The sequence below is a fragment of the Petromyzon marinus genome, chromosome 48 (genome assembly GCF_048934315.1).
Source record: "Petromyzon marinus isolate PM22_M1 ecotype Great Lakes invasive population chromosome 48, UKy_Petmar_22M1.pri1.0, whole genome shotgun sequence".
Taxonomy (NCBI): Eukaryota; Metazoa; Chordata; class Hyperoartia; order Petromyzontiformes; family Petromyzontidae; genus Petromyzon; species Petromyzon marinus.
Genome location: NC_133714.1, coordinates 1,838,381 through 1,865,902, shown reverse-complemented (window position 1 = coordinate 1,865,902; position 27,522 = coordinate 1,838,381). Strand labels below are relative to the sequence as shown.

At 52.7% G+C, this 27,522-nt stretch overlaps 1 protein-coding gene across 1 annotated transcript; it reads left to right on the top strand.

Moving 5' to 3' along the window:
- The first annotated feature begins 888 nt into the window (after positions 1 to 888).
- Positions 889 to 27,522, top strand: LOC116952797 (leucine-rich repeat neuronal protein 1-like). The gene is made up of 3 exons (XM_032972453.2): positions 889 to 2,033; positions 12,857 to 14,836; positions 17,103 to 27,522. The coding sequence occupies exons 2-3, from the start codon at positions 13,175 to 13,177 to the stop codon at positions 17,646 to 17,648; spliced, it is 2,208 nt and encodes a 735-aa protein (XP_032828344.2). The 5' UTR covers positions 889 to 2,033; positions 12,857 to 13,174; the 3' UTR covers positions 17,649 to 27,522.

Below are 27,522 nucleotides of genomic sequence, written 5' to 3'. Positions count from 1 at the left end.
AGTCCGATGTTGTCTGCTTGTGGGTTCCTAGTTGCGATGCTGGGGTGTGGGGAGAGGTGGCGCAGTGGTTAGCGCACTGCGCCACGAACCTGGGCTACCCGAAGTTCGATTCCCTCTCACGGCCACCACACCAACACAGGTCACGACTACACGAACCGGCCACGGGCCTCCCCTAGGTCCATCCAGCCTGAAAATGATAACCTGGTGCGGTGTGTAGTAAACATCGCCGCTCGGGACACGGGAGGCGGCCGGCCGTGGCTGCTGGCCACAACTCCCTCTCGTGTGCCGGGCCGACCTTCACAGGTGCTACTGCGAACGGCACTTTTCCCCCAAGTATGTAAAGGCTACACGGGGGATCTTTGTCTTTGTACCGGGAATGACACTGAGAGGACCACGTGGATTCGAAGACATAAGCGATTCATAGTAAAGTTTTTTTTGTCAAATAATATTGGTCGCGAAAGCCTACGTGTTAAATAGACGTAAGCGAGGCATGGACATCGTTTTTGGCTGTTTAGAAGAATGGGGCTTGGGCGGGACACCTCGCGGCAAGCGATGGGTGACCGGGCGGGTCGAGACCAAGGATGGAATAGCAGCCAAAGGAGGGGGAAAGTGCGTGCAAGCGCGAATGCGGAGCGACAATGTCACCTGGTGTACAGGTGCTCGACGCAAGACTGCGAGAGATGGCGAGAGAACGGCACTTGCCCCCAAAAACAGTCTGTCAAGGCTCTAGGTGTGGGTGGGTGGGAGATCTTTATTTTGGGCTAGGGAACGAGGGGACGAGGGAGCCGGCGTGCAATGTGAGGACGCTTCGGCGCGATCTCGCTGACGCACGCCTCGAGAGAAACCCCACGCCGTCGGCAACCCGCAGGTTTCTCGGGGAAATCTGAAACAAAGGCGGCCAACAGCTCGCATCGACCGCCGCGCTCCCGTGTTGCACGCTCCTCCCCCACGGAGACGGCGGCTGCACGGAGCGCAGGGGGGGTGGGAGGAGGAGGAGGAGGCGGAGAGCGCAGCCCCAGCAGAGAGAGAAAGCGATGGAGGCTGCGAGTGGACGCCGCGAGTGATTTGCGGCGGTGGTGGTGGTGGCTGTGGTGGTGCACGGGGGTGAGGCTACGACGTTCATTTTCGACAGCCGTCCGATTCGTTCGCCGCGAGTGCGTCGCGGATTTACTCGCAGCAAAGGAAGGGGAGAGGAGAGGAGGGACAGGGGTGGGTGGAGCGGGTGGAGCGGGCGGCTTTTGATTTCGTTGGCACGGACGATGCCGGGCAAATTTTAAATCGAGCGGATCGTGACAACTACCCCCCGCCTGCCCCCCGCAAGGCGTCTTGAGCGAGTCCCATCGGCGGCGGGCAGCGGGCGGCGAAGGCAGCGAGGCGAATGCACAAATTGTGTGCGGCTGGAGCCAAGGCCTGTAAGGTGTCAGCTAGGTAGGGGGGGGGGGGTGTGGGAGGTAGCGGAGTGGTGGGAGGCGGTCAGTGACCCCCCCCCCCCACCACGACTGAAAGTTGACCACTGAGCCTGCCAGCTTCCCCGGGACACGGCAGCGGCAGCAGCAGAGCCCACGGAGGGAGGAGCGAGTCAGCCGATCAAACCAATTCGCAGCGTCTGTCATCTTTTTTTTTTCACGCAACCGCACACAGCAAGAAGACCAACCCAGCGAGCGAGGGCCAAGCTGAAGGAACAAAACAAAACCCCTTGGCGTCAGCCAGACAGCGAGCCGGCCAGAAAATCCAGCCGATCGACCGGATTGCAACCCCAGCAAATTCAGCCAGCCACTCCAGCCAGATAGACGCCCGTCCAGCTGATCAGGCGCCCCAAACCCACGAGCTAGCCAGTCACATCACCGGCAGTCCAGCCGGCCAGCCAGGCAGGCGGCCAGGCAGCAACACACGGGGCCGCTCATTGGGCAACCAAAACGTGGAGCTGACCAGGCGGACAAGGCGTGCCGGGCGGCGCAAGGGAGGGAGCTCTGCAACATCGTTGCGACCCCACCGGGCAGGGAAGGGTGTCGTCGCAAGGGCAGGTCGCACAGGTACTGTACGCACGACCACCACCCGCTCTTGCCACACCGCGCACAAGCGTTGTCGCGTCAGTCGGTGCAGCCGCCGCCGCGGGCGCAGGCGGTGCAGCTGCGCATGGCCGCACCGGTGGGCCGGCGGGAGGCCCTCGTTCGCCGGCGGGCGAAGAGAGGGGAGTGTTTTGACGGCGGTGGTGGATCCACAATTTAATTCCTTGCACCACGGGGAGGGGGCCCAATTGGGACACGGAGATCGTAGGCCACGGGCGACAAGGCTGTTGGCAAATGCACAAAGCTTCCTTCGTCTGTGCTATGGGCTCTCCAGAATGGTGTTTACGCTAAGACACGCGGAAGAGTCCATACCAATGTTGATCTCTCCAGAGCCATCCCGGCTGTGATTATGTCATGGTTGTTGGGGGCAATGACGTTTGGAGTATTTGTTTTTGATGCAGTCTGTTACTGCGAGCGATTGTTAAGAGCGGTAGTGGCTGGCGGTTATGGCAAAGCGCTGTGGATAGTTTCAATGATTATGGCTGGATTTTTAGACGATTGTCAGAATTTTATAACATATGGGTGGAGCGATAGGGTAGTTAGTGGACGTGAGTTTGATTTCCGGCCATCAGTGGCACATTGTTTCGTGACGCATCCTTGAGCCTCCTCATCAACCCGTAACGACAATCATGATGAAGTATGTTCATAAGTAATTATAATTTAGTACGTATGTACTGTTATGTACCATGGACAACAACATAATCATCTCCCAAATGGGCTGATAAAATGGATACCGCTTTGTGAGAAGTAAAGTGTGGTTATCTTATGTAAAGTATAATCTCCGCCATAGGAATGTGGAATTTCCACCACTGGCTCATACATGGCAGCGGGAATTAGCATCGCCGGCTGTCTACTTTAACTTGGTTGTAAAGAAAACTGTTAGTAAATATATGAACCATGTTTAAACCTGGACGTTATTATCTGAAATTTGTGTCTTCAAAGAAAACCGCAACCCGAAACACAAACAGTAGTAGCGCGGATGGCTACGTGCGGTGTGAAAGAAGTTCGACGTACAGAAGTTCGACGTACATCCTGCACCTGCTACACAGGTGGCATTATCTGGGCCGGCCAATGTGGGTTTTTTTTAGATTGATGAATGAGAAAACTATACTCTTTGGTTCTTTCGGTAAAGTCACGTAGGTATAAAATAAAATAGATTTATATTTACCTACGTGACTTTACCGAAAGAACCAAAGAGTATGGATCCCTGCAGTCACGAAAACTTCAAATCTAGAATGAGAAAACTTTCAACTGACTTTCAATTGACATTCAGGTCTCTGGTGACACCCACCACCCCCTGCCGTGACCGCCGTACTTTCTAATCCCCTCCCCCCCCTTTCGTGGCGTCACTGGAGTGCTATCGGTGGCGTGCTTGACGGAGAGTTCAAAGTGTTATCGTCTCATCACCATCTTTTTATTCTAATTATAAAGGAGTCTTCAATCGTGTGTGTTCACTGGAGGCATGACGCACAAGTAAACTAACGGTTTGGGACCCAAAACAGCTGAAGGGGCGCTGTAATTACAACAAGGGGTGAACCAACATCATCATATCGAATTAAAATCACAGCAAACGTACAGAGAGCGAATGAACATGACACGGATAATCTCTGTCTTTCTCATCTCGATCTTCTCTGCATCTCCCTTCTCTCATCTCACGTGTCTCTTGCCTGTATCTCCCACGTTTCCAACATCTGTTTTCCTAGCTCTATCTCTCGTCTCGCCATACCTACATCTGTTATCTATATAATCTCTTCTGCTATCTCACTAGCAGTTTATACATCTAAAGTGGAGGGGGGGGGGTCCAAAATAAGTTACGATTAGGGCCCCCAATGTGCCAGCACCCGCATTGCTTGTGTTGAACAGCATGGGACACATCATAGGGTTTTTATTTTTAATCTTTCTACGTGATAAGGGCCGTTTGTCTTTTGCGCTGCATCTTTAGTTCAGACGCATGGGACTGGGCTGCGCGTATGAATGACAGTTTAAATGCCACTAGGCCTTTTAAATACCTCTTATTCACTCGGAAGCGAGCCCCCAATGTAGCGGGCAGACGGCTCCTCTGACAACAACAACAGCTGACATTCAAGTGAGCGTCCTCGCAGATGAATTGTAGATACGATCCGCCAACTGTCATTGTTTCTCCGGGATCGTCCCCGTGTTGAGGTGGTGCACTGCCTTTGGATATCGGTCATTCTTTCCGGGACATTAAAAGTGCCAATTTGGTCAGTTGCATGATCTTAATAATAATAATTCACCGCTCAGAACAATGCATTCACATGGAGTTCCCCCCCTCTTCTAATATTCAGAGATTTCCTTCTGCCCATGATATGTCCCGGATTAATTTGTTTTCTCAACCCTAACTGTAAGCATCTGGCCACGGTGGCAAGATGTTTACTACCTCACCTGGTATACAGGAGGTCGTGGGTTTGATCTTGACCCTGATGCCTGTATATTTGGAGTTTGCGTGTTCTCCCCGTGGTCGCATGGGTTTTTCTCCGTGTCATTTAGTTTTTCCCTCCACATTTAAAAACATGCGTTTAGAGTAATTGGCTGCTATACATTTCCATGTGAAAGCCACTTCGTTGAGCTATCATTCGTGGCCAGGTCGCTTCTGAAAAAAAGGTATATAGCTCAGTGGTCCTTACCTGGTAAAATAAAAATTGATTATAGTTTTATTTGATAAAGTTTATTTCGGTCCAGAGTTTGCACGCTCAAACAAATGCTGCTGGAAAATATGGATCCAGAAGGCCTGGAGGTTGCTGATTGTTTGTGGAGAAACGGATGTTTGTCTGGTTATTTGCTTGATACAGGGTAGTCCCCAACTTACGATGGAGATGCGTTACGACGACCCCATCGTAAGTCGAAAATATCGCAAGTCGAAAATGGCCTAGCCTACCCAGGAGTCTTAAAGAATGGTGATAATTTAGCAAAACAGAGCAATTTACAATACCGTACTGTATAAACTATATACTGTATGTATTCATTAATTACAATACTGTATTGCACAGTAACATTTAAAGTAAAAAAACAAGGTAAATTCTTAGCCTACCTATATGAACTGCAATTTAATAGAAAGTTTTTTTTCAGGAAACAATCCTATCTGCTATAAAAACTTTTAACATGCATTGAACGTATGTATCGTATCGTGGTAACCCCCGAAATGAAATCGCTAAAGCTATGTATCATACATGCATTGAACGTATCGTAACGTATCATATTCTACTGTACTCACCAAGATTCTGTCCGTCGTCTGCATACTTGAACGATGTTAGGTTGTTGATGGCTACATTAACTTAGTTGTCGGAAGAGGAGGATGGCGAGGATAAAGTTACAATATCGTACCTAGTACGCTGCTGCGTTTGCCTGCCACGCGAAATGAAAAATATTTTACAATTTTGTCATATCGCTATCGCCATCGTAAGATCAAAATATTGTAAGTCGGACCATCGTAAGTCGGGGATTACCTGTACTCTCTTGGACAAGTCGTTGGTTCACAACGTGTACAACTGACGCCATCACGTGGTGTCAATAAACAAAATGACAGCGAGGGAACCGTCAGACCGAGTGCCGGATTTCGGGTCACAACTGTTGGTCTTGTCCTTTCCCCCAAATGTTATCCCAATTCTATCCCGATTGCGCTATCGGCGGCGTCATACCGTGAGATGAAGTTACCATTCGGATCTCTTGCAGAGCAGTGCAACCCTTCGTGTTGGTGGAGAATGGCGCAGTGGAAGCGGATATCACAGAACTACTTCTGAGATCCCATCAAAGTAAAATCTAATCACCGCCCCCGGCCCAGCCACTAGGGGGTGCTGCGCTTGCCCTTGCCCCCGATTGCAGAGTCGCGTTCTCAACCTGAGACCCAAACCAGAATCTTCAATTCTCATTGCTGCAATGTCGCCAAATACTAAAAAACTAAACTATTATTTACGTTACCAGGTAAGGCCCCACTCAGCTATATATCTCTTTCTCAGAAGCGACCTGGCTATCACCAATGATAGCTCAACGAAGTGGCTTATCACGTGGAAGTTTATTGCAGCCAAATACTCTGTGGAGGGAAAAAAATACGGAGGTTCCGGAGAAATATCCCCGCGACCACCGGGAGAGAAACATGAAAACTCCAAATATACAGCGGTCGTCAGGGTTGGGATGGAGCCCACGACCTCCTGAGGTAGTCAACATCTCGCCACCGTGGCGCCTCAAATGAAGCACAGGAACCAACTTTTTATATGATGGGCCGTTTTATTGTTGTTGTAAAGTACAATCATTTGGCGAGTGGGCGAATACACTCGACTCATTGGATTTGAAAACTTACAAAAAAAATTAGCGTGGCTGGGCGCAGGGGCCAAAAGGCCCAAAACACCAAGCAGCCAGCAGCAAACTGCACTCTTGAAGCTGTAATTGATAAAACATTGATATATATTTGTTGCCTTGAGCAAGATCGTAAGAATTAAGGGAAAAGCGACGATGGGGTGGAGTCCCATAGTAAACCGGCGTGACGAAAGATGCAAACCCAAAAAATATTCACTATCTATTTTACCTGCGGGTCGATGGTTGAACACCGTATGTACGCATGTTGAACTTTGTGTCACACCGTACGTAGCCAACCGTACTAATCGGAGGTGCCGGGGGAAGGACAACAAACTAAGCTAAATACAAAAAGCAGTGCTGAAGAAACAAATAGCAGGCAAATCAGTCGATGTGGTATGGCCCGGCCGTCTGGATTTGTACGAACTGTTTGACGTCGTGATCCGATGGGCAGAGCAACGTCGCACCGTGGCAATGTGCCCCGTTAGTTGACGCTGCGGGTCACCGGCGGATAATGGCTGGAGAAAGTCCAGTAGCAGTAACGGTACAGAACGAGCTGCCTTTTTGGGGGATTTTTCTCCAGGTCCTCCGGTGTTTGACCCTCTGCATTCAGAATCGACATGCGTTTAGAGTATTTGGCTGCTATAAATTTCCACGTGATGAAAAACCACTTCGTTGAGCTGTCATTTGTAAAAGCCAGGTCGCTTCTAAAAAAAAAATAGGTATTATACTGTAGCTCAGTGCACCTTACCTGGTAAAATAATATTACCAAAAATATTTTTAGATTGATCGTTTAGGCTTGGTCTTTCGGGGTCAACTTCACACGTGTCCATGTTGACAGACAGGGGCCCTGGACCCTTGGCTCTCAGGTGTAAATATACAGGAGCGGTAACCCCCCCCCCCCCCTCTTGTGAAAACACAAGATGATCTACATCACTGAATGGTGAAGGTCCGGCACTGATATCGCTCGCTCACGCCACCGCTGGCAGAAGGTGGCCAGACGTCTTGAAAGAGGGAGCAGTGCCCACACTTTACCCCACCACACGCGAACCTGCCGCTCAACCACCCACGGTGGTATGCTGGGTGGACAAGAGGCGGTGGCCAGCGTTCCTGAAACCTTTGGCCATTGTTTCGGCTGCCGCGACGGGAGATGGGTACCCGCCCCGCCTCTGGGATTGCAAGTCGGGTGCGCTGCCCACGGCACCGTCCCAATGTTCACTGAAAGAAAGTTCCATTTCTCTTGTTTGTCTGTCTGTCTGTGAGTCGGGCTCTCAGTCATTGAACTTTCTGGAGTTATTTTCGTCAGACGGAGTCGAAGACGGGCCCATTGTGACCGGCAGGGAACCGGGGAACCTAGAGCGTTGATGACGAGCTATGCTTTGGCACGTTACAAAAACAACAAAAAGCCGTGACGCAACAATGTTCTAATACTGAATCTCACGGGGATTTAGAGATGTATACCCATTACGAATTCTAGGTCTTTCTCACCCACAATTCTCGAGCATTGAATTTATTTTCAAATGTTTTGCTTCTGTGTTTGTTAAAGTGGTAATTAGAAAAATCCATCATACCACGAAAACGTGCGCCTGAGTAAACGTGTGTGTACAAACGTGTGTGTATAAACGTGTGTGTTTAACACGTAGGCTTTCGCGACCAATAACATCCATAATACAGGTTTTTTGGCACGTTTTTTGGGTTAGATCGCGTAATATTTACGTAATATTTACGCGATCTAACCCAAAAAAACAGGATTATGAAAAACGTGTGTGTGTGCGTGTGTGTAAAACTTGCTCGCTCACAGCACTTGCCCCTACAGTCTGTTAAGGCTATACGGGGATCTTTGTAAAACTTACCGAGTTGGCAGAGCTGGGAGCCCAGGTGGTGCTCGTCCTAGCCAGCGAACCCATAGCACCTGGGTCCACCCAGTGACCTGCCAGCAGTCAGAGACCCTCCACACCTCACGTGGTGGTCTCAACGTGCACCTAGCCTGGCACATGAGTTAACCCATAGCAAACCGGATCCTCCGCGTGACCTCATGCCAGCATACGAGCAGTGCACTTGTGCATGTGTGCGTGTGTGGCAGTGCGTTTGTGTGTGTCTACGTGTGCGCTGCGCTATAAACCCGCTCACGGCCAACACCAGCGACGATTACCTGAACCGGTCCCGGGACCTCAAATGAGTACCTGGCGCGGTGTGTAAACATCGCCACTGGGGAGACAAAGGCGGCCGGGCGTGGCGCTGGCCACCCACCCCCTCGTGCGCCGTGCCGACCTCCGTAGGTGCTGCTCGCTAACAGCACTTGCCCCAACAGTCTGTCACAGGCTACACGGGGGATCTTTGTCTTTGTGCGCGTGCACGCACGCGCGAGTGTGTAGCGAATATTAACCCGAAGAGGTGGGGGTGGCGGGGTGGTGTGTGTGGAGTCGTTGCTCCGCTTGGGAAGCTTGGGAACGTGGCCGGGCATCTGCATGACAAAGCGGCAGGGTCCGTGAGAAATGCCCCCCACCCCATCCCACAGAGGCGAGTGACCAAACAAGAAGTAGCCCCCCACCCCGCCCCCCATGCCCGGCGATTGTATGCCCTGGGAGTTTTTTGCCCTGGGCGGCTCATTGTTGGAGGCCGGTGAAGGGCGAGGGAGTGAGGAGAGCGGTGGAGAGAGAGAGAGCAGAGTTCTAATAATAATGATGAGGGGGAGTGGGTTGGTACCATTGGAGGCCCATTATGGCAGCACTCGGCCTTTTGTGTGGTGGGCATGGCAACCGTGGGGGGTTGGGACCCCCACGCGGGGGGGGGGAGGCCGGGCGCGCGTTCCCGTCGAGTGGCTAAGCGAGAATTATGGGGCGCCCGAGAAAGGTTTCCCTAGAAATTTGCCGAAGGAGTGCGGCGCATTCGCTTGGCAATAGGCGCAGACGCCCGCAAAATTAGTTTTGTGTGACTCCCCGCCGCTCGCTCACTCGTTCGGCCAGTGGAGGATGGTGGTATGGGGGCCCTGTAGGGAGAGCGAGCTCCTTCCGAGGTTCCTCGGCCTTAATCTTCAGAAGCCTTGAACCGAAAGTGGTGGCGTATATCCCACCACTTTACCCCACCACGCGATGGACTGATCGCGGTAAGCCCGTTTTATGCCACCGGGCGGGTGGACACAAATGCCGGGGGGTGCGGATTTGTACGGATTTTTAACTTCTTTCGCGCCGTACATGGCCAGGCGCGCTAATCGGAGGCGCGGGGGAAGGACAACAAACTAAACACAAAAAGGCAGTTCTCAAGAAATGAGTTTCCAATCTAGATGATGATTTAAAAGTGCGTAGCTCGCAGCGGCTTCCTAATATCGGAAGGGAAGAACATTCCAGACGGCTGCAGAGGTGCACCTGGAAGCGCCGCGCGATGCGGTGGTCATCTTTGTACGATGGCCAGCCCAAAAGGCACCGCTGCGATTTTAATAAACGCGCAAAACATTTGTTTCAAATGCCACGCAGGAAGGACGAGCCGGCGACCTCTTGATTGCAGGTCCACGGTGTTTGAACCATTGCGCCGTGGCAGCGTCCCAGCCTTACTCCATCACGAGCAACTTGCACCACTCGTAAGCCGCCGATCGACTGGTAACAACGTATGCCACCTCCACGCTCGAGGATGTCGTGTTGCGATGTTTACAAACATCCATTGAGATTAGATTATTTTGCTGGCTATAAATGTCCAAATGATGGTCCACTTTGTTGAGCAATGATTTGTGGCCAGGTCGCTTCTGAATAATAATTTAATACCTCAGTGCGGCTTTGCCTGGTAGGATGGGGGTGGTTTAGTTTTGTATTTGTCTGGGTCATTTGTTTACCTTTCTGGTACTTTGCACTACATCGTGTTTTTGTAATGTTTGTTGTTGTAATGTTCTTAACCGCCCTTAATGGACATTTGTGAAAAGGAGCTTTATAGTTAATCGGATTCCTCCAGTATAAATAAATATTCAAATTCTGATATACTGGGGACATCTGAATGCTAGCCGTGAAGTTGCCACTCGGGCGAACAACAGATCAATTGGCGGGCACGACAGTTTTATTTTGCCGTCAGTTCTTATTTACAATGCCGACGATTGGCATTTAAGAGAAGCCGTTTTGGACGAAACTCCAAGATCTTTCTTTCCTTTGATTGGTCGTGAAAGAAAAGCTGTGTTCATATTCCTCAATTATCCTGATGTTCAAAATCTAAACAGTGTTTGGTTCGGTATTTGCCCAATCCAAAGACAAATCCGCACCGTTTCTTCATCTCAAGACAACGTGTCCAGATTGAAACGTAAATGTTAAAACCTTGGTATTAGTTTTGGTTTGTTACATTGGTGGGGTAAAGTCTGGGGACCTCCACCTCCTTCTAAGACGTCCGCGGAGGCTAAAATATCCACGAGGTGGCGATTTCCCAGAGCTCCCTCTCCGCCAGTGGAGAGGCAAAGCCCCCCCTTCATCTCCCGGCAGTGGCGTGCCCAAGCAACCTTGCGGCCCTGTGCCCCCCTTTCCATTTTTTTACCCCAATCAATCGGGAATAAACGAACGCCATTGTTTAAATGACAATGGCCCTTCGCTGAGCAATGGCTTTGCGAGTGGAGAGCGTGGCCTGTCGGCGCGGACCGACGGTCGTATATTTCGTCCAGGGGGCAGGAACAATCATTTATCCTTTATTGCCCATCGAATAAATGAATTGAGGCCTGCTGCTCGGGTGACAAATCGCGCTTCGCGGGAGGCTTGCGGCTCAATGCTGACGGAGTGAGAGTGGTTAAAGAGGGGAGGGCACAAAAGCGATAACTTTCGTGGAGAGGAAAACATAATAAAGGGGCCGACTTTGGTAAAGTGAAATGAAACCGCGGTCTGGTGATAGCCGTGATAACATCGTGCGATACGGAGTGCGCGATGCACCATATCATCCGCGTTGTACAACACGCACCGTATCATCCGCGTTGTACAACATCGTCATATCGTAATTTGTGTGGCCTGTGTATACAGTACACATCAAGACCGTAGCCATGGAGTCAACATTGGGGGGGACCAAATCTTCCAGGGGGTTTAGGGGTCCCCCTGCAGAAAAAAATCTAAATTTGAAAACGAATTTCCTGCCATTTCACATGGGATGGACTTTTTATAAAACATTTATATTGTATTATATTGCTGTGTTTTTTCTTTTTTTTACCTTTTCTTGTTTCATTGTATGTAATGGCAGAGATTAGGGATGAATAAAGTACAACCAAACCACAATTATATAAACAGAAATCTATTTTGTAGCAATATATTGGAGGGGACATTTTGAGCATATTTGAATATGGGGGGGGGGTGCGTCCCCCCCCAATATTTATTATAATTACGGCCTTGCCGTACACATGCAAATATTTTTGTTTGCCTCACTAAAACAAAATATTTCTTTTAAAAAACAACGAGATATCACAGTTCCCCATTAATAGCAGTTTCCCGTTAAAACGAGTGCTTTGTTTTCCAGAGTAATTGACGGCAGTTATATGACCTCGTTAATTTAGCGATTCTATCATTTCATTATTTCTCGTGGCACTGACAGCCTGTGTGTGTGTTGTTAGTGCGATTGCTTGTAAATGTGCAGTGTATCTACGGGACCTTTTTTTCTGTTTGCCAGTATCCAAAATGATGAAAAAAAAGAATAACTGCTCCACCCGAGCTATGAGTGTTCTGATACTTGCATTGTCTTTGGACTGTTCGCCTTTTCACGTCGTTCTATGGTCTCACACTGCTGAGGCTAGGCCATAAGAGACGGCTGTTTTTGGTGTCTGCCAATCAGTTTCAAACACAATGCATGTATTATCAGAGCATGTTTGTTAGCATGCTCATCGCAAGTATGTGTGGTTCATGCAGAATTGAGGATGCCTTGCAAAATTGTAGATATTTGGTGTCAGAGCATCTTACCACCTCCTGTTTTATTGCCAGTAAGGGTAAAACCTTCTTATATTTTCCATAAATTTGCAATGGATTGAATTATGTTTGCAATGGGCCAACGATGGTGTGAGAGAGCTGCAGTTGAACTTTTAGACAACTTTTGTTTTAATGTACGCTGCAAGTACCGCGCGGCACAGAACCAGCACGTTACGGATTTAACGCAACGTGCAGTTGAATATTCAAAACAAAACAAACGCGGATACCGTGACCCTTCGTCACGTTGGGAGACTCGACACTGTATCCTGTCGTGATAGATCATACCGCGGCATCCCTGAGATTGAATTGTAACTTTCACGGTCGGTTTAATTGTGCGCAATGTCCGACGGGACAGCAGTCGCACATCCGATCAGCGCGGTTGGCTACGCACGGCGCGAAAAAGAAGTCCAACGTGCATACTGTACGTACAGTACATGCAGCTGAATGTGTACCGCATCAGGAACGGATTGATTTTGTGCAGCGCGTAACGATTCGTACGGACATGGCGAAGCAGTCTGATACTTTCTTTCGTGTTTTTTTTCCTTTCACCCCCCCCCCCCCCCCCAGGCCAGAATGCACTTAAAGAAGCTCTCCTTGAGTCAATGAAGGAAAATCAATCTGCTTCTCCATCGAAGCATCTTAAGCCAGAATAAGTGAAAAACACGCCTAAACGCCTAAATCACGTAACCCCTTTCCTGGAAGGAAAAAAAAAACGCGTTGGCCAGCCCTGTGGACCCAGGCTTGACGCGATGAATATTTTCACTTGAATACAAAATAAAAAAATTAGGTGTTGTTTGAACACTTTTTTTGTACGTCCTTTGGTTCTGCTGCTTGCGCCGCGGGCGTTTGCGCGAGGTCCCTCGGTGAAAGCGTCCGGATCCCAGGATGGCGGCCCAGGCGCTCCACCCGCTTCGAGCGTGCCTCTTCTTCCCCACGCTCCTGCTGCTGCTGCCCGCCGCTTGCTACGGCTCGCAGTGGGCCTCCTGGTGTCCCGAGCCGTGCGTCTGCGAGGTGCGCCCATGGTTCACCCCGCAGTCCACCTACCGGGAGGCCCCCACCGTCGACTGCAACGACCAGCACCTGACGGGCATCCCTCCCGGCATCGTGACCACCACCGAGGTCCTTCTACTCCAGGGGAATTCCATTGCTGTCGTGCCCGACCCGATATCGTCGTCCCTCCTGAACCTCACCGACCTCGACTTCTCGCAGAATAATTTCAGCTCCGTCCTGGACACGGGGCTGTCCAACCTGACCCAGCTCGTGACCCTCCACCTGGAGGAAAACCACGTCACCGAGCTGCCCGACGGCTGCCTCAAGGACCTCGCGAATCTGCAGGAGCTCTACCTGAACCACAATCAGATCCGCACCGTGGCGCCGGGAGCGTTCCGGGGCCTCTCCAGCCTCCTCCGCCTCCACCTCAACTCCAACCAGCTGAGGAGCATTGACGCGCGCTGGTTCGCGCACACGCCCGGCCTCGAGATCCTCATGATCGGGGAGAACCCCGTGTCCGGCATCGTCGACTTCAACTTCCGGCCGCTGGCGAATCTGCGGAGCCTGGTCTTGGCCGGGATGGGCCTGTCGGTGCTGCCCAGCGAGGCCATGGTGGGCCTGGACAACCTGGAGAGTCTCTCCTTCTACGACAACCAGTTGGAGCGCGTGCCCCGCGTGGCGCTGCAGAGGGTGCCCACGCTCAAGTTCCTCGACCTCAACAAAAACCCGATCCGGCACATCAGCGACGGCGACTTCCGCGACATGCTGCGGCTCAAGGAGCTGGGCGTCAGCAGCATGGCCGAGCTGGTCTCGGTCGAGAGGTTCGCCCTGGACAACCTGCCCGAGCTGACCAAGGTGGAGGCGACGAACAACCCCAAGCTGGGCTACGTCCACCGCGAGGCCTTCCGCGACGTGCCCAAGCTGGAGAGCCTCATGCTCAACGACAACGCGCTGAGCGCCCTCTACTTCGCCACCGTGCGCTCGCTGCCCAGCCTGCGGGAGGTGAGCCTCCACGGCAACCCGCTGCGCTGCGACTGCGTCAGCCGGTGGCTGGGCGCCAACCAGACGGCGGTGCGCTTCCTCGAGCCGGAGTCGATGCGCTGCGCGTCGCCGTCCGACGCCGAGGGGCGCGACGCGCGGGAGGCGGCGTCCCTCGGCGGGGCCCTCGCCGAGGCCTGCCTGCCGCTCATCGCGCCGGCCGCCCTGCCCTCGAAGCTCGAGCTGCAGCCGCACGCGAGCGCCACGCTGGAGTGCAGCGCCGTCGGAGAGCCCGAGCCCGCCATCTACTGGGTGACGCCGCGCGGGGACAGGGTGGCCGCCGACTCGCCTCCCGGCCGGTACCGCGTGGAGCTCGAGGGGCGGCTGGTGATCTCGGACGCGCGGGGCGACGACGCGGGCCTGTACACGTGCGTGGCGCACAACTCGGAGGGCGCGGACACGCGCGGCGTGACGCTGCGCGTGACGGGCGGGCCGGCGGGCCCCGGCGGGGTGGAGGCACGCGGGCTGACGCTCGCCGTGAAGGGCGTCGACGCACGCTCGGTGCTCGTCGTGTGGCAGGTGAGGTGGTCGGCACGTGCCCAGCAGTGGATTGAGCATGACCGCCGCCGACGACGATGATGATGCTGATGATGATCATGAGAGTAATTCGACACGTGCATAGGAGGAGACTAGATCGGAATATTTATTTTTACTGGAGGAATCTAGTGAGCTATGAAGCTCTTTTTCACAGATGTCCTGTAGTTTCACAGATATCTAGTAGAAACTTAGTAATCACGTACAAACACAAAGGTAAAGATCCCCCGTTTAGCCAATAAACTGTAAGGGGCAAGTGCTGTTAGCGAGCACCTATGAAGGCCAGCACAGTGCATGGTGGGGTGGGGTGGTGTGACAGGCACCACGCACGGCCACCTTTGTCTCCCGAGTGGCGATGTTTACGCTTCGCACCAGGTATTCATTTCAGGCTGAATTGGCCTAGGTAAGGCCAGGACATGTTCTGATACCACTTGCAGCTGATGTTAGCCATGTCTCATACTTGAACTCAGCAGGTTCCACTGCTCTCCATGCACGCACGCACAAACATACACACTGGGTACACACACCACAGGGATCTCGGAGGTGGTGTAATGAGATGGCAGTGCAGCAAATAGGTTTCTGACCTGTTTATTGATCGATTTTGAACTTTATCTCCGGGCATTCGTTGGTTTCCTCACACGAGCGAATGACTCATTAAAAACGGAGTTGGCCAAACGTCCGAATGCACTCCCTGAAAAGAGTCTTTGGGCGAGGCTCAGTGGGGCTTTTCTGGGCCATGACATGTGACCGTTGTTATTAATGTATATCCAATTTAAAGCTTGCCGGATTAACGGGCTATGGCTTATCTGGCTTCTAAGGGGGGGAGGGGGGGTACGCAGCTTCCCAATGGTCAACACAGAAATAGCTCCGTGAGTGGAACAACACAACAAACTAAGCGCGAAAAGCATCTCTAAACAAATGTGCTTGTCAATCTAGATGATTATTTAGAAGTGCCATAGCTTGCAGTGGCCCCCTGATATCGGAAGGAAAAAGAGTGGCGACGACCATCTGTGTTCTACGGCGACAAAACCACCACCACCACGTGTGCGAACGACCAACGATTGATTTTACGAGACTTCCACGTGTCTTACTCGAGTTCACAACTGAACGTGGGAGAAATTAACCTCGTTCTAACACGTAGGCTTTCGCGACCAATATCATCCATAATATAGGTTTACATGTAATGCCCTCTATTTAAAGAATGAAACAGGGGGATTTCTCCACAAATCTGTCTGTCCGCTCGTTGTAATTACTGGCGAAACGTCGTGATCGGATTGTAAATGTTGTGGCTTAGATCTCCAACACACCGGTGTGCTGTACTAGAGACGAATTGACACGTTCTGTTTACGTGACAAACCTTACTCACTGGCTGTGTCGGGTGGTGGCGGGTTTAACGACACATTTATATATTTACGCGATCTAACCCAAAAACCTCTACTATGAACCTTGTTCTAGTTGTGAAAACAAAGGAAGTAAATAAAACATCTTTGAATTTCAAAGTAAAAAGTCAAAGTAGTTTGGAGGCTCAAACAAGTCCAGGTAGACAATCGATGTTGGGAATTCCATGTTCCTGTGGTAGGGCGAGTCTGTCCATCCGACAATCACTCCATCCGAAATACGTTCATTCGACGTCAAGAAAATAAAGACATGTCAATATTTATTTTGGTATTGAGTGGGATACGTTGTTGGAGAGACATACTTTTTTGGTCGATGCCGTGTCATTATCCAGACACTTTTTTATGAAGTAGGCGGTGCATAAAAATCCATTGTTGCACCGTACTTCTATGCTCGCACTATGGTCCTGCATTCGCCTAATCCAAACTGACCAAAGCGGTGAAGTATAACCCAATACCCTCTGTGGGGAGGCCCTCTTCCAGCTGAGGCTAATTGCTCAATGGCACGTGCACCCAATCTTGTCAGACCTCAGAAGCTAAGCAGAAACGAGCCTGTTTAATATTTGAATGAGGATACTGCCTGGATATACTAGGGTGTGACGTAGTGGGCTTGGGCTGCGGAATGAAATGGCTGGGAGATGGCAGCACAGGGGAGAGGGGCCGTGGGGGGGTACTAGAGTGTTTGTTTTTTCCCGCTCGTTCGTGGAGTTGTCCAGCCGCGAAAGCCTTCGCGGCCCTCGCCTGCGCGTAAGGCCTTCTCGCGCACCCTCCTGAACCCACGCACCCTCCTGAACCCGCGTGCCGTCTCAACCCGAACCACCGCCAAAACCCACCCCACCTCCCTCCCGCTCCCGCAGGTGAACCCAGACACGCTGACGCCGTCGGACGTCAAGTGGTCGTCGGCCACCGTCAAGGTGGAGAGCTCGCGGGCGTCCTACACGGCGCACGTGCCCGTGGGCGTGCGCGAGTACAACCTGACGCACCTGCAGCCCGCCACCGCCTACGCCGTGTGCCTGGCCGTCGCCACGGCCCAGCAACGCGCCGCTCGCCGCTCCTGCGTCAACGTGACGACGCGCTCGGCGCCCCTCCTGGTGAGCCCCGCCGAGCGGCAGGCGAACGTCGCCACGGCCGCCGCCGCCGCCTCCGTCTTCGCGGCGCTCACCCTGGCGTCGCTCGCCGCCTGCGCCGTCAGGCGGCTCAGGCGGAGGTCCTACGACCAGTCGCTGAAGCAGTACGTGCAGAAGGGCTCCTCCATCCCGCTCGACGAGCTCTACCCGCCGCTCATCGGCCTGTGGGAGGCGGAGGGCGGCGAGCGGGAGAAGGAGGGCGCGGAGGGGAAGGCGTCCGCCTCCTCGTCCGCCCCGTCGCAGGTGGACACCTCGCGCAGCTACTACATGTGGTAGGAGGCGGTTGCCGAGGCGGCAAGCCGCCCTCGGAGGTACCACGAGAGAAAAAAGAAAAGTAGAAAAAAACAACGGACCCGTCTTGAGGAGACAAGCGCGTGCGGCGGAGAGGATGTGACCGACACGAAGCCCGACTCATCACGCTGCTGTTCTGGGAAGACTTGCAGCATTTCCCCGCGGGGGACAGCTTCGCTTTAACAAAACAAATGAGGACGGTATCCTGCGAAGAGTGGGGACAGGTGTCGCGACGACGCCAGGGTCGGTCACTGGAGGCGGAGGAAATGAGAGAAGTACCACGCCTGTGGCGGCGAGACTTGTTGACTTGTTGTTTAAATTCGGTGCGGAGTGGGGGGGGGTCAGGGTGGGAGGCATTCGGAAACTCAGGAGGGGTGGGGGTGACACAGTCGACGTTGATCAAACCTTAAACTAACGTCACACGCGAGGCCACAAACGACGCTGGAGCAGACGGCGCGCACCTCTGTCCATTTGTTACAGTCGGGGGGAGGGGGGGGGTTGTCTTGGAGGAGAAAATTACCACTGCGTGTTCAATATTTTCCTGACGTATGTTGACATTACGGGGGGTGGGTGGCGGCTCAGCCCACTCCGGCTGGAAGGACCGATCGGAAGATGGTTTTGTGAGCGACGCTGGTTGGCGCTGCTGGTGGTGCTGGCGGCGGCGTGCCCACTCGTGCGCGGTTACGCCTCTCGGCAAACGAGCCTCTCGCGTGACGGCCAGAAGGATCTCCGCCCTTCTGACGCGCCGACGACGCTCGCGCCGAGCCGAGCTGCGTAGGCCGTCGACCTGGGGCTCGGCTGGAATCGTGGGACCGCAGGTCGCCGAACTTTTAGACGCCGCCGCCCCCCTCCCCTCCCTTCTTCTCCCCTAGGATCATTCCGGGGGGTCGGGAACGTCGGCAGGGAGGAGGGGGGGGGGGAGCCCGCCTTGCTACGCGAATGCAGCGGCTGAACGTGGCCGTCCTCGCGCCGAGCTCTGGCTGAGAATCGGAAGTTGGCCTTGACGAGACCGGGCCGCCGCCGGGGCCGCGTCCCGGTTGTTTGGGGAGGTCGGCTGCGATCCGACGGCGGTCTGAGCCCCCTCCGTCGACAGCGAAAGCGGGCCGCGAGGGGTTGCCGAGACGTGGCTCCGAGCCATCGCGAGCCGATCGCGGCACCGAGGTGGCGGACATGGGTGTGTGTTGGTGGCTGGCGTGTCGGGGGTCAACGCCACGCGTGGCGATGCGCCGCACGAACGCAGACCGTACGTCGGTATGCAAACGCTGTACGTGTGCTTTTTTTTTCTTCTTCTTTTTGTTTCTTTTCCCCGAGCGTAATTTTTAATTGAGATATTTTCCTAGACACAAGATGACATGAATGTTATTATCTATCGATTCAGGAGCACACCGCACGGGGGTGGGGGGGGGGGGGGCGTGGCCGGACGGCAAGCGCAGAGCGACGTCCGTCGGGGTCTCGCAGAGAATTCACTCGGTCCGCTGGAACCTGCGTTGCCGAAACCAAAATGGAATTGCTTAGCGCGCGCACGCAGACACGCACGACGCACAAAGGTGTACGCTTCGTTTCAAACGAATGTAAATACTATGCCGCTACGTAAACAACACATCGACAGCCATACTTCAAGGGGGGGTGGGAGGGGTTAATGTTCCCAGCGCTGGACAAGAGCAGAGGGACGAGAGTGGTTGTAATTGCCTTTCCAGGGAGACGCGCGCATGCACGTGCGCTTGTGTGTGCGTGCACGCTAATCCCATCCATCCATGAGGCCTAGGGTTGCCACCTCCTGAGGTTCAAAAAAACCACCAAGGACACATCATGGTCAGGATATGGAATATCTCACAGTACCGTAAGAGGGGCCAAGCTTCGTATAAGTGCAGAGTCTTACGCAAATGACAAAAGCTGGGACTTCTGCCCCAGAGATTTTCCCAGGACAGCTGCCCTCCTCAACAACAACAACAAGGGGGGCGATCCAGGGAAAGCCGCCAGGCCTGGTGGTATGCCCTGGTGAGGCCACTCTCAAGGAACCTCCCTCCGCTGGCCCCAAGGGCAACGGCTGAGCCGACACGCTGTGAGCGGTGCATGATGCGTGGAATCGTCGCGTGGCACCGGCGCGTGGCACCGGCGCGTGGCACCGCCGCTTCTGTCAAAAGCCCTGTGACGTGATTGGGCCTACACTATTGGAAACGCAGCCTGCCGAATGTTGCTTTTGGTAGCGTTTTTTTTGCTTTCGACTGCCTGACAATTGCTGTCGTAGACGTGGGGTCCCGTCTTAACGAGTTTTGTGCACTAGGATTCCCAGGGACAAATGTTGAGGGTGCTGTTTTCCTTCCCGTACCCGGTGCAGCAAGGACGAGCTGGAACCCATGATGATTTAAGCACTGAGATTCTTGTGCCCGAAAATACCCACGCCTGGTAATGGGGGCACGTGTGGTCACACGGCTGGGAAAACCCAATCAAGGCAATTACAGTGCTGCACACATGATTTCGGGGAAACGTTTGGTCGCAGTAAATGGGCCGCGTAACGTCTGCTCAGAGTACCGCCACTTGCGTCGTTTTTCTTTGTTTCCCTCCGCGGCCGTGCTGCCGTTGCAGCCCTCCGTCGTGTTTCCGGGTCGTACCGCCTGCTGTGCCGGTCACGGTGTTCCGACGTTTCGCCTTCGCGTGCCACCGGGAGCTTTCGAAGGAACTGCTCCAAAACGTGGGGGCGCGTGAACCGAAACGACCGGACGCCATTCAGGACAACGCGTGGCACGACCCGGAAATTTACCGCTGGAGCTTTTCTGTTGGGAGGGAGCAAATCGCGTGTTATCTTGGAGGAGAGCTCACGTGGTTGGCTTTCTAGTTGACATCTAGCCGGTTGTTTACCAGCGCGCAATTTGATTTCAGCCGAAATTTCACCGATAGACCGACGGCGCGCACGCCCGCACGCACGCACACGGCTCGATGTTGGCTTTAGCCGGCGGTGCTCGCTGTTGGTGAATTGAATGAAGCCGGCATGCAAACCTGCAGTCGTGGCCCAGCGATCGGTCACCGGACCACGCGGTTTCGTACGCCGGACGCGAGGCGAGCAAACGATGCGTCGCATCTCGGTCAATCAAATGTCGATTCTGAAGTGCGCGTGGCACTCGTGCGTGCGCGTGGGTTATCAATTCGTTTTGGTTGGTCCGCGCGCGTGGGTTTGCACGCCGTGGCGTGTGGATCGGAAAACGCGGACGCTCGCGACAGCAACAAACAAAAATCTACGGAACGAAGGCTCCCGGGAAAGTGCGGTACGGAGCGAAGCGTGCTTGGAGTGCCGCTGAGCGGCACAGAGGGGAACGTGCGGATCGGTGAAGGGGTCAAATCTGAGACGTCGCACGGAGGACTCTTGAGAAGAGTGGGCTTGGGCAGGGCGCGTCGCGAGAAGGGGCGACGGCGTTGGTTGAGACTGACGACAGAGCGGCAGCCTAAATGGGGGAGTGGGCGCGCACTCGCGAGCCGCGTCCCTCGTGTGAGATGGAGCGATGAAATCAACTCCTGCGCAGGTGCTAGAAGGGGACCATGGCATCGCGCGACCGTGAAGGATTGGCGAGAGAAAAGCTCGGGTGGAGGTAAATTGGGCGGGAGGTTTTCATCCAGCCGCGGGATAGATCACGGCCACCGATATTTCGAGAGCGTTTGCGCGTAACGAGTTCCTCTGAGCCCGTAAAGCTGCAAGAGGCCGCTGCAGGTAAAATCGCGACCCCCGAATAGCGACGTCCCACCGGATCGCGACTTGGGGGGGGTCGCAGGGGAGAATTGTCGCACCCCCTAACCACGCGTCACTATGGCTGTAGCCTGGGCATTGCACGACAGCTGGGTTTGGCCCCTGCGTCTACGAATACACAGAGCGGTATCGGCACGAACCATCCACGGGGTAATGGGGTGGCGTATGCCACGCTTGGCATAGGCACCGGTGCAAGGAATTAAATGGAATTCCCTCGCACCCCCCCCCGCCCGCCTCCATTTCCCCCGCCCGGCGTTCCCTCTCTGCGTAGCCCGGGCGCCTGAAGCCCCCTCCGGCGGCACAAGGTGGCTAGAGACCCGCCCCCGCCCGGAGCAGTTGCACTGCCTGCACCCTCGATGGCTGAAGCCACTGGTGTGAGGTCATCCCTCCGCGATGTGAGAGCGCCGTGTGGCCCAGCAGACAAGGCGGTTATCGGGTGTGCTGAGCAGGGGCGATGACGTGGCGTGTCGTTGGAGGCCATTTTAGAATGATCGCTGCTTGATGACAGCATAGGAATCAAAATTTCAACTGCTGTGTGTATATATATAATACTGTTAGAATGAATAACGGGGTATTCAAAACTTTAACAAGGATTGTTTTTTTTATAAACAATTTTTCCGAGGGGGGAAAGAGAGATGTTGACGTTTCGACCGAATGACCACCACCTCAAGTTGACGGTAGCCACTCCCGTGAGCCACGGTGGGTAGGAGATATTAACGACCTCGCCAGGTATACAGGAGGTCGTGGGTTTGATCCCGATCCTGACGCCTGCTGTATATTTGGAGTGTGCGTCTTCTCCCCGTGGCCGCGTGGATTTTTCTCCGGGCCCTCCGGTTTTTCACTCTACATTTAGAATCAACGTCACGCATTTAGAGTATTTGGCTGCTACACATTTCCACGTGATGATGATGATGATGATACTATCATTTGTGGCCAGTTCGCTTCTGAAAAAACAGCCACATAGCTGGTAAAATAAAAATAAAAATTCGTTTTACAGTTTAATTCTCAACACAAGGGGTGAGCGCCGCCCTGTTAGAGAACCAAACTCTCGTGACGAGGCACCGATAGCACAGTCGGGATGAGTGGAGATGGGCGCTGGATGATGTCAGACTGGAGATAATAGATGATAGTGCGGACTAGACCTCAGCACGTGAAGCATTCTGAAGGCATTCCTGGACTAAGTATGCCGATTGCGTCGCACGGTGCGTAAAGCCGGGGTCCGCCGCACTGAGCGATAGGTTGTGCGACTCGGTTGCTTGCAACTCAATTGCTTGTATGTGGAGGTCTCTGCAATCGGTTGCGGTCCATTATTTGACGTAACTCTGGTGGTGAAGTTGGCCGTAAGCCCCCAGCCTCCACTAATCCATCCCAAAGTCTTTGAACACCTCCCTCTCTGTTAACACACACACACACGTTTAATAAAAAAAAATCCATGAACACAGGGCCAGTTTGGCAAAACGTCAATATTTTTCTTTTCCTCTCCCGTGCGGACAGTGAAAAGAAATAAATCATTTTTATTGTTCGTTTAATGAACCTGCTTAGTCATTGCGTTAGGTCCGCCGAAACAGAAACTTTACACCCTTAAACCGTGTTGTATAATGGCAGTAAAGAGTGACACACCACGGAGCCTATGGTGATCAAATGTAGTGGCGTACGATTCAGGTATCTTTAGCAATGCTATCAAATAATAACTTTGTATAATGGACACGCACAACACTGGAGTCATCGATTCGTAACCCGCAGTGAGTTTGCGTTGTAACCATTTTTTTCATTTAAAACGTTTAAAACGTCGTCTATATTTACTAACGCACACACCGCACGCACCGCACGCACACCCAGAGACTAAAATAGCAAAAATGCGTTCCGTTTAAACAGCTGTGAATAATAACTAAGCTTGAGAACAAGAGAAAAGAAAATCCCCGTCGGTAAACATTTTCGGACAGTTGTCCAAGCCCGGGGCAGACGGGACTTTTGATTGTGGATGTGACAGACAGCTGGGGCCAGCTGCTCGCAAGCATAATACAGCTGTGAGCTAAAATGAAATCGGTCATAGGGTGTGTTGGGGGTGGGAGGGAGGGAAGGGGGAGGTTGTTTGACCATACTTCACCATGCCGGTGTCATCGCGGGGCTTGGCTAAGCGAGGCGAAGACGTCGAATCTTGTCGAGGCGTCCGACTGGCGTGGGTGGTGAGTGTCCAGCGGAGCCCGGGCCAGGCTCGCGAGCCTCGTCCCCCCGAGTTCGCGTGACAGCGGAAGGATTTCCTTCGTAATTCTGGCGAATCGCCTGATGAAGCTGGTTGCGATCACCGGCGGAAGGTCACGGTACTCAAATTGTAAACGTCGTGGGTTTTGCTCACCAACAACACCGTCGTTATCTGAAGTCGCAGCTAATTGGCGCGTTTTGTTTACGTGACAAACCTTGCTAATTGGCCCTGTCTGTCTCGAGACATAAAGTTAGAGTTTGAAGCGTCCTAGATTGTGAAAAAATATAACTCAACGGTGAAGAAAATTACGGTCGAGTGCGCTATCGTGGGCGCGGTGAGCGCGCGCGCTGGCTGGATGGATGCTCAACATCGCAGGGTCGTTTAGAGGCGGCGCCTTGGGGAGGCCTTCATCCTGCAGTGGATAGAACATGGCTGTTGATGATGGTGGTGTCACCCGGGTCCCATAATGACACACTTGGCTGTAACTTTAAATTATAATAAAAAATAATTTTGTAATCATTCCCGAGGCTTTACACGTGGACAGTTGCAGGGAAATTGGTCTTGGAGCGTATTTTTTTAGTTCGCTGACCTTCCTCCGCACCTCTGATTATGTACGGTGCAAAAGAAGTTCAACAATACATACGTGAGCGAGACAAGGTGGGCATTTGATTTTTGAGTTGCGTCCTCCGTAACAATAACAGTAATCAACGTGGTAGCAGGTAATGCCGTTTTTTGTATCTTCACCAGAACAAAATAATAACGTTAGGTTCGTTATACTGTAGTTATGTTGACGTTAACCTTCGTCGCGTGATTCGATCAGTGCTTTTATGTTATTTCTCCTTGTTTCACAATGTCCAACGTGCATTGCGGCGCTTGCAAATATTGAGTTTTTTTTAGTTTTTACCGAATTCTAAAAGAGAGAGAGAATAAAAAAAAACCGGCTCCTCTCGTTATTTCGCTTGCCAACGCCCCACCTGGTCCATTGCACGCAGTGCTGAAACGTCACACAATGTGTCCCAACTCTTGCACGCGAGCTGCCCTCATTGCTCCGTCTCCGCGTTGGAACCCCTCACCATTTTAGACACGTCGCACATGAAGGGCTCACAAGTGACGTCGTCACATCTACGGCTCTATGTAAGGAACGAAACGGGAGGATTTCTCCACAAATTTGGCCGTCGCCTGATGAAGCTGTTTGGTATTACTGGCGAAACGTCGTACTCAGATTGTAAATGTTGTGGATTTTCTCTCCAACACACCGGTGTGCTGTACTAGTTACGAATTGGCATGTTCTGTTTACGTGAATAACCTTACTAATTGGCTGTGTCGGGTGGTGGTGGGTTTAACGACACGTATATTTACGCGATCTAACCCAAAAACAAAACTATATTATGCCCCCCCCCCGCCCCTTGATCTTGTCCTTTCTTTCGGCCACGATCCCCTTTCACCCGTCTCTTCCACCGGCCATCAACCCCTTCTAGCGACGCGTCCTGCCCAAGGCCACTTTACTTCTCACGTAAAAGTCAACGTCTCCCCGAATTAACGTCTCCGAATTGTGTTTTGCTCCCTGATCCATGTGCACATCCAAGCCGTCTCCCAGTGTCACCCCGAGCATCGCATCTCTCCCTTCGCATCCTCCTCCGAGCACCCTTCAGCTTTTGCTTCAATTCTCATCGTCGGCGTCCGATTGTTATGATCGGCCGTATAATCATCGTAGGGCGGGCATGCTCCGGCCAATCACCAGGGTAACGTTACGTGAGGGGGCCCTTTACTGTTGGTGTGCATTCACGAGAGAGGGCGGCGTTCGACAACAACAACGGCCAATGCAACAAAAACCAAGGGGAAACGATCTAAACCGCACGGGAGCCAGGCGCTGCGAAATCTGCCGCGATTTCTAGCGGTTCGCATCATCTTCCAAGAATGAGGCGAGCCACGTTCATTTCCAAGCCCAGATTGCCCTCGGATGGCCACTCGCGTGCGGTGTGACAGAGGGGGAGAGCGGCTCGCCGATGAGAGGGAACGGCGCTTTCGCCTGTAATGGGTCCTTCTTGGGGCGTGCTCGTTTTCTATGAGAACAAAATCCTCCCTTGTCCCGGGGCCCAAGCCGCTCCATGCAGGGATTCTCCAGTGTCGCGGTGTGGAGCTGCCCAGCTACCGGCCACATTTACAGCATCGCCGTGTGTGCACTACTCTGCATTATAAAGTAAAAAAATAATGTTTTAATACGTGCTAGTGGTTGTTATTATTATATTGCTCTGTGATAGGGTGACGGCCTTTGCGAGGCCCTCATCCGGCAGTGGATTGACCATGGCTGCTTCTGCTAACGACGACGATGATGGTGATGATTACTTTGCAGTCGCGTGCAAGTTAGGTGTGACACTTTGCGGTCAATCTTGACACGTGGTCAAAAAAAATGTAACCCGATACATTGGTCTGGAGGGCCCAATTGGCTGACGGACCTAAAAATGTGACTTCAGTTTCACGGCGAACGGACAAAACCCGCGAGTTAATCTCCTCCCGCCTAAATCCACGATCCACCAGCTGGCGCTGAATTACTTTTTGCACATTGGAAATCCAGGTCGTGTTGGCTGATCCGGGTGGGTTTGATTCTCGGAGCACTGAGCCAGCATCCGCCCGTGATTAAACCACGGGTTTCAAGCGTAACGAGTCGGTGGCCTCAGCCCGGCTGCCAACACAGGCACAAAAACCATCATATTAAATTTGGTTTCCACGTAAATTCGCCTGAGTTCCAACTGCGGGAGATTACAATAACATTTGATTTGAGCGGAATGAAGACTTCACGCGCCGTGGGGCGGAAAAGTGACTTATTGCAGTAGCGTCACAAGTAGTTTCTGCGACGTCGCCATCGTCCGCGGGAGAGACTGTGATTCCATCTGGCACTCTGCTCGCTGCGAGTGTTCCAAAGGGAAATATATCGCATGGCATCACACCGATAAGCGCAAACAAATCTGCAATTTGTAAAAGGGAACAACAACCAAACAAAAACAACAACTAGTGTTTGAGACTCCTCGTCAGTGTATTTTTTTGTTGTGGATGAATCTATTTTATATCTCGGTTGCATGCCAATTACGGTCCGCCTTTTTTTCCCACCGGACAAACCGAGCCACTTTGGGCGCCGTGCCGAGCGAGCCCGGCACGGCCTCAGAAGGTTCCGGGCGCCGTACGCCGAGCGGTGACGCTGCCGTCATCGCCGTGCGTGCCGCCGCGTGGCCTCGAGAGTCAGACTCGGGACGTCTCGCGAGGGCGGCACGGGAGAGACGACCAGTGGAAAACAGACCTGTACCGTGATGGGGCCCCGTGCTGGCTCGGTTCAGATATATCCCAGTGGGAAAAGGGGTAACGGTGCCCGCACGAGTGCCACCAACGCGGTTTACGTTCGCGTGGAGGCAACGCGCGAACCTCAGTGTTGCGTCGGTGAAACTTTAAAGAGGATGATCCATGCGTACAGTTAGCACAAGGAGACACAGTAAGTTGCAGACATGCACGCAGAGACAAAATCAGGCAAGACTGTTAGCCCGTGAGATTTCTACTTCTGGCAAGTAACCCCACGTTTTAACAAACTAACACGTTTTAAGTTGTTAATATTACGTTTAGAGCAAAACTAACATCCTTATCGAGTTCAGTTAAATATATTTGTTTAGTTTTGTTTGTGTTTATACATATTAACCGTTTGTCACTAATTCATGTGCACGCCGCTGTTTAGCAGATACGAACACAATCTTTGTATGGTTTGAGAAGTCGTACACGTGCACAATTATACGTATGTTCTGGTGATACCAAACTTACTAATCAGCCTCTAGAGTGCAACATTTGTGTGTGTGAGCAGACAGAATGTATGGTGCATATGCAAAACTGCTACATTTCTGGCAATAAAATAAACTTTCAGGTAGCTCTCCTGA

Excerpts from the sequence above, each read along its gene's own strand:
- LOC116952797 (XM_032972453.2), top strand. The coding sequence starts at position 13,175 with ATGGCGGCCCAGGCGCTCCACCCGCTTCGAGCGTGCCTCTTCTTCCCC. Across the intron at positions 14,837-17,102 it reads CGGTGCTCGTCGTGTGGCAG|GTGAACCCAGACACGCTGAC; the intron begins GTGAGGTGGTCG and ends CCGCTCCCGCAG.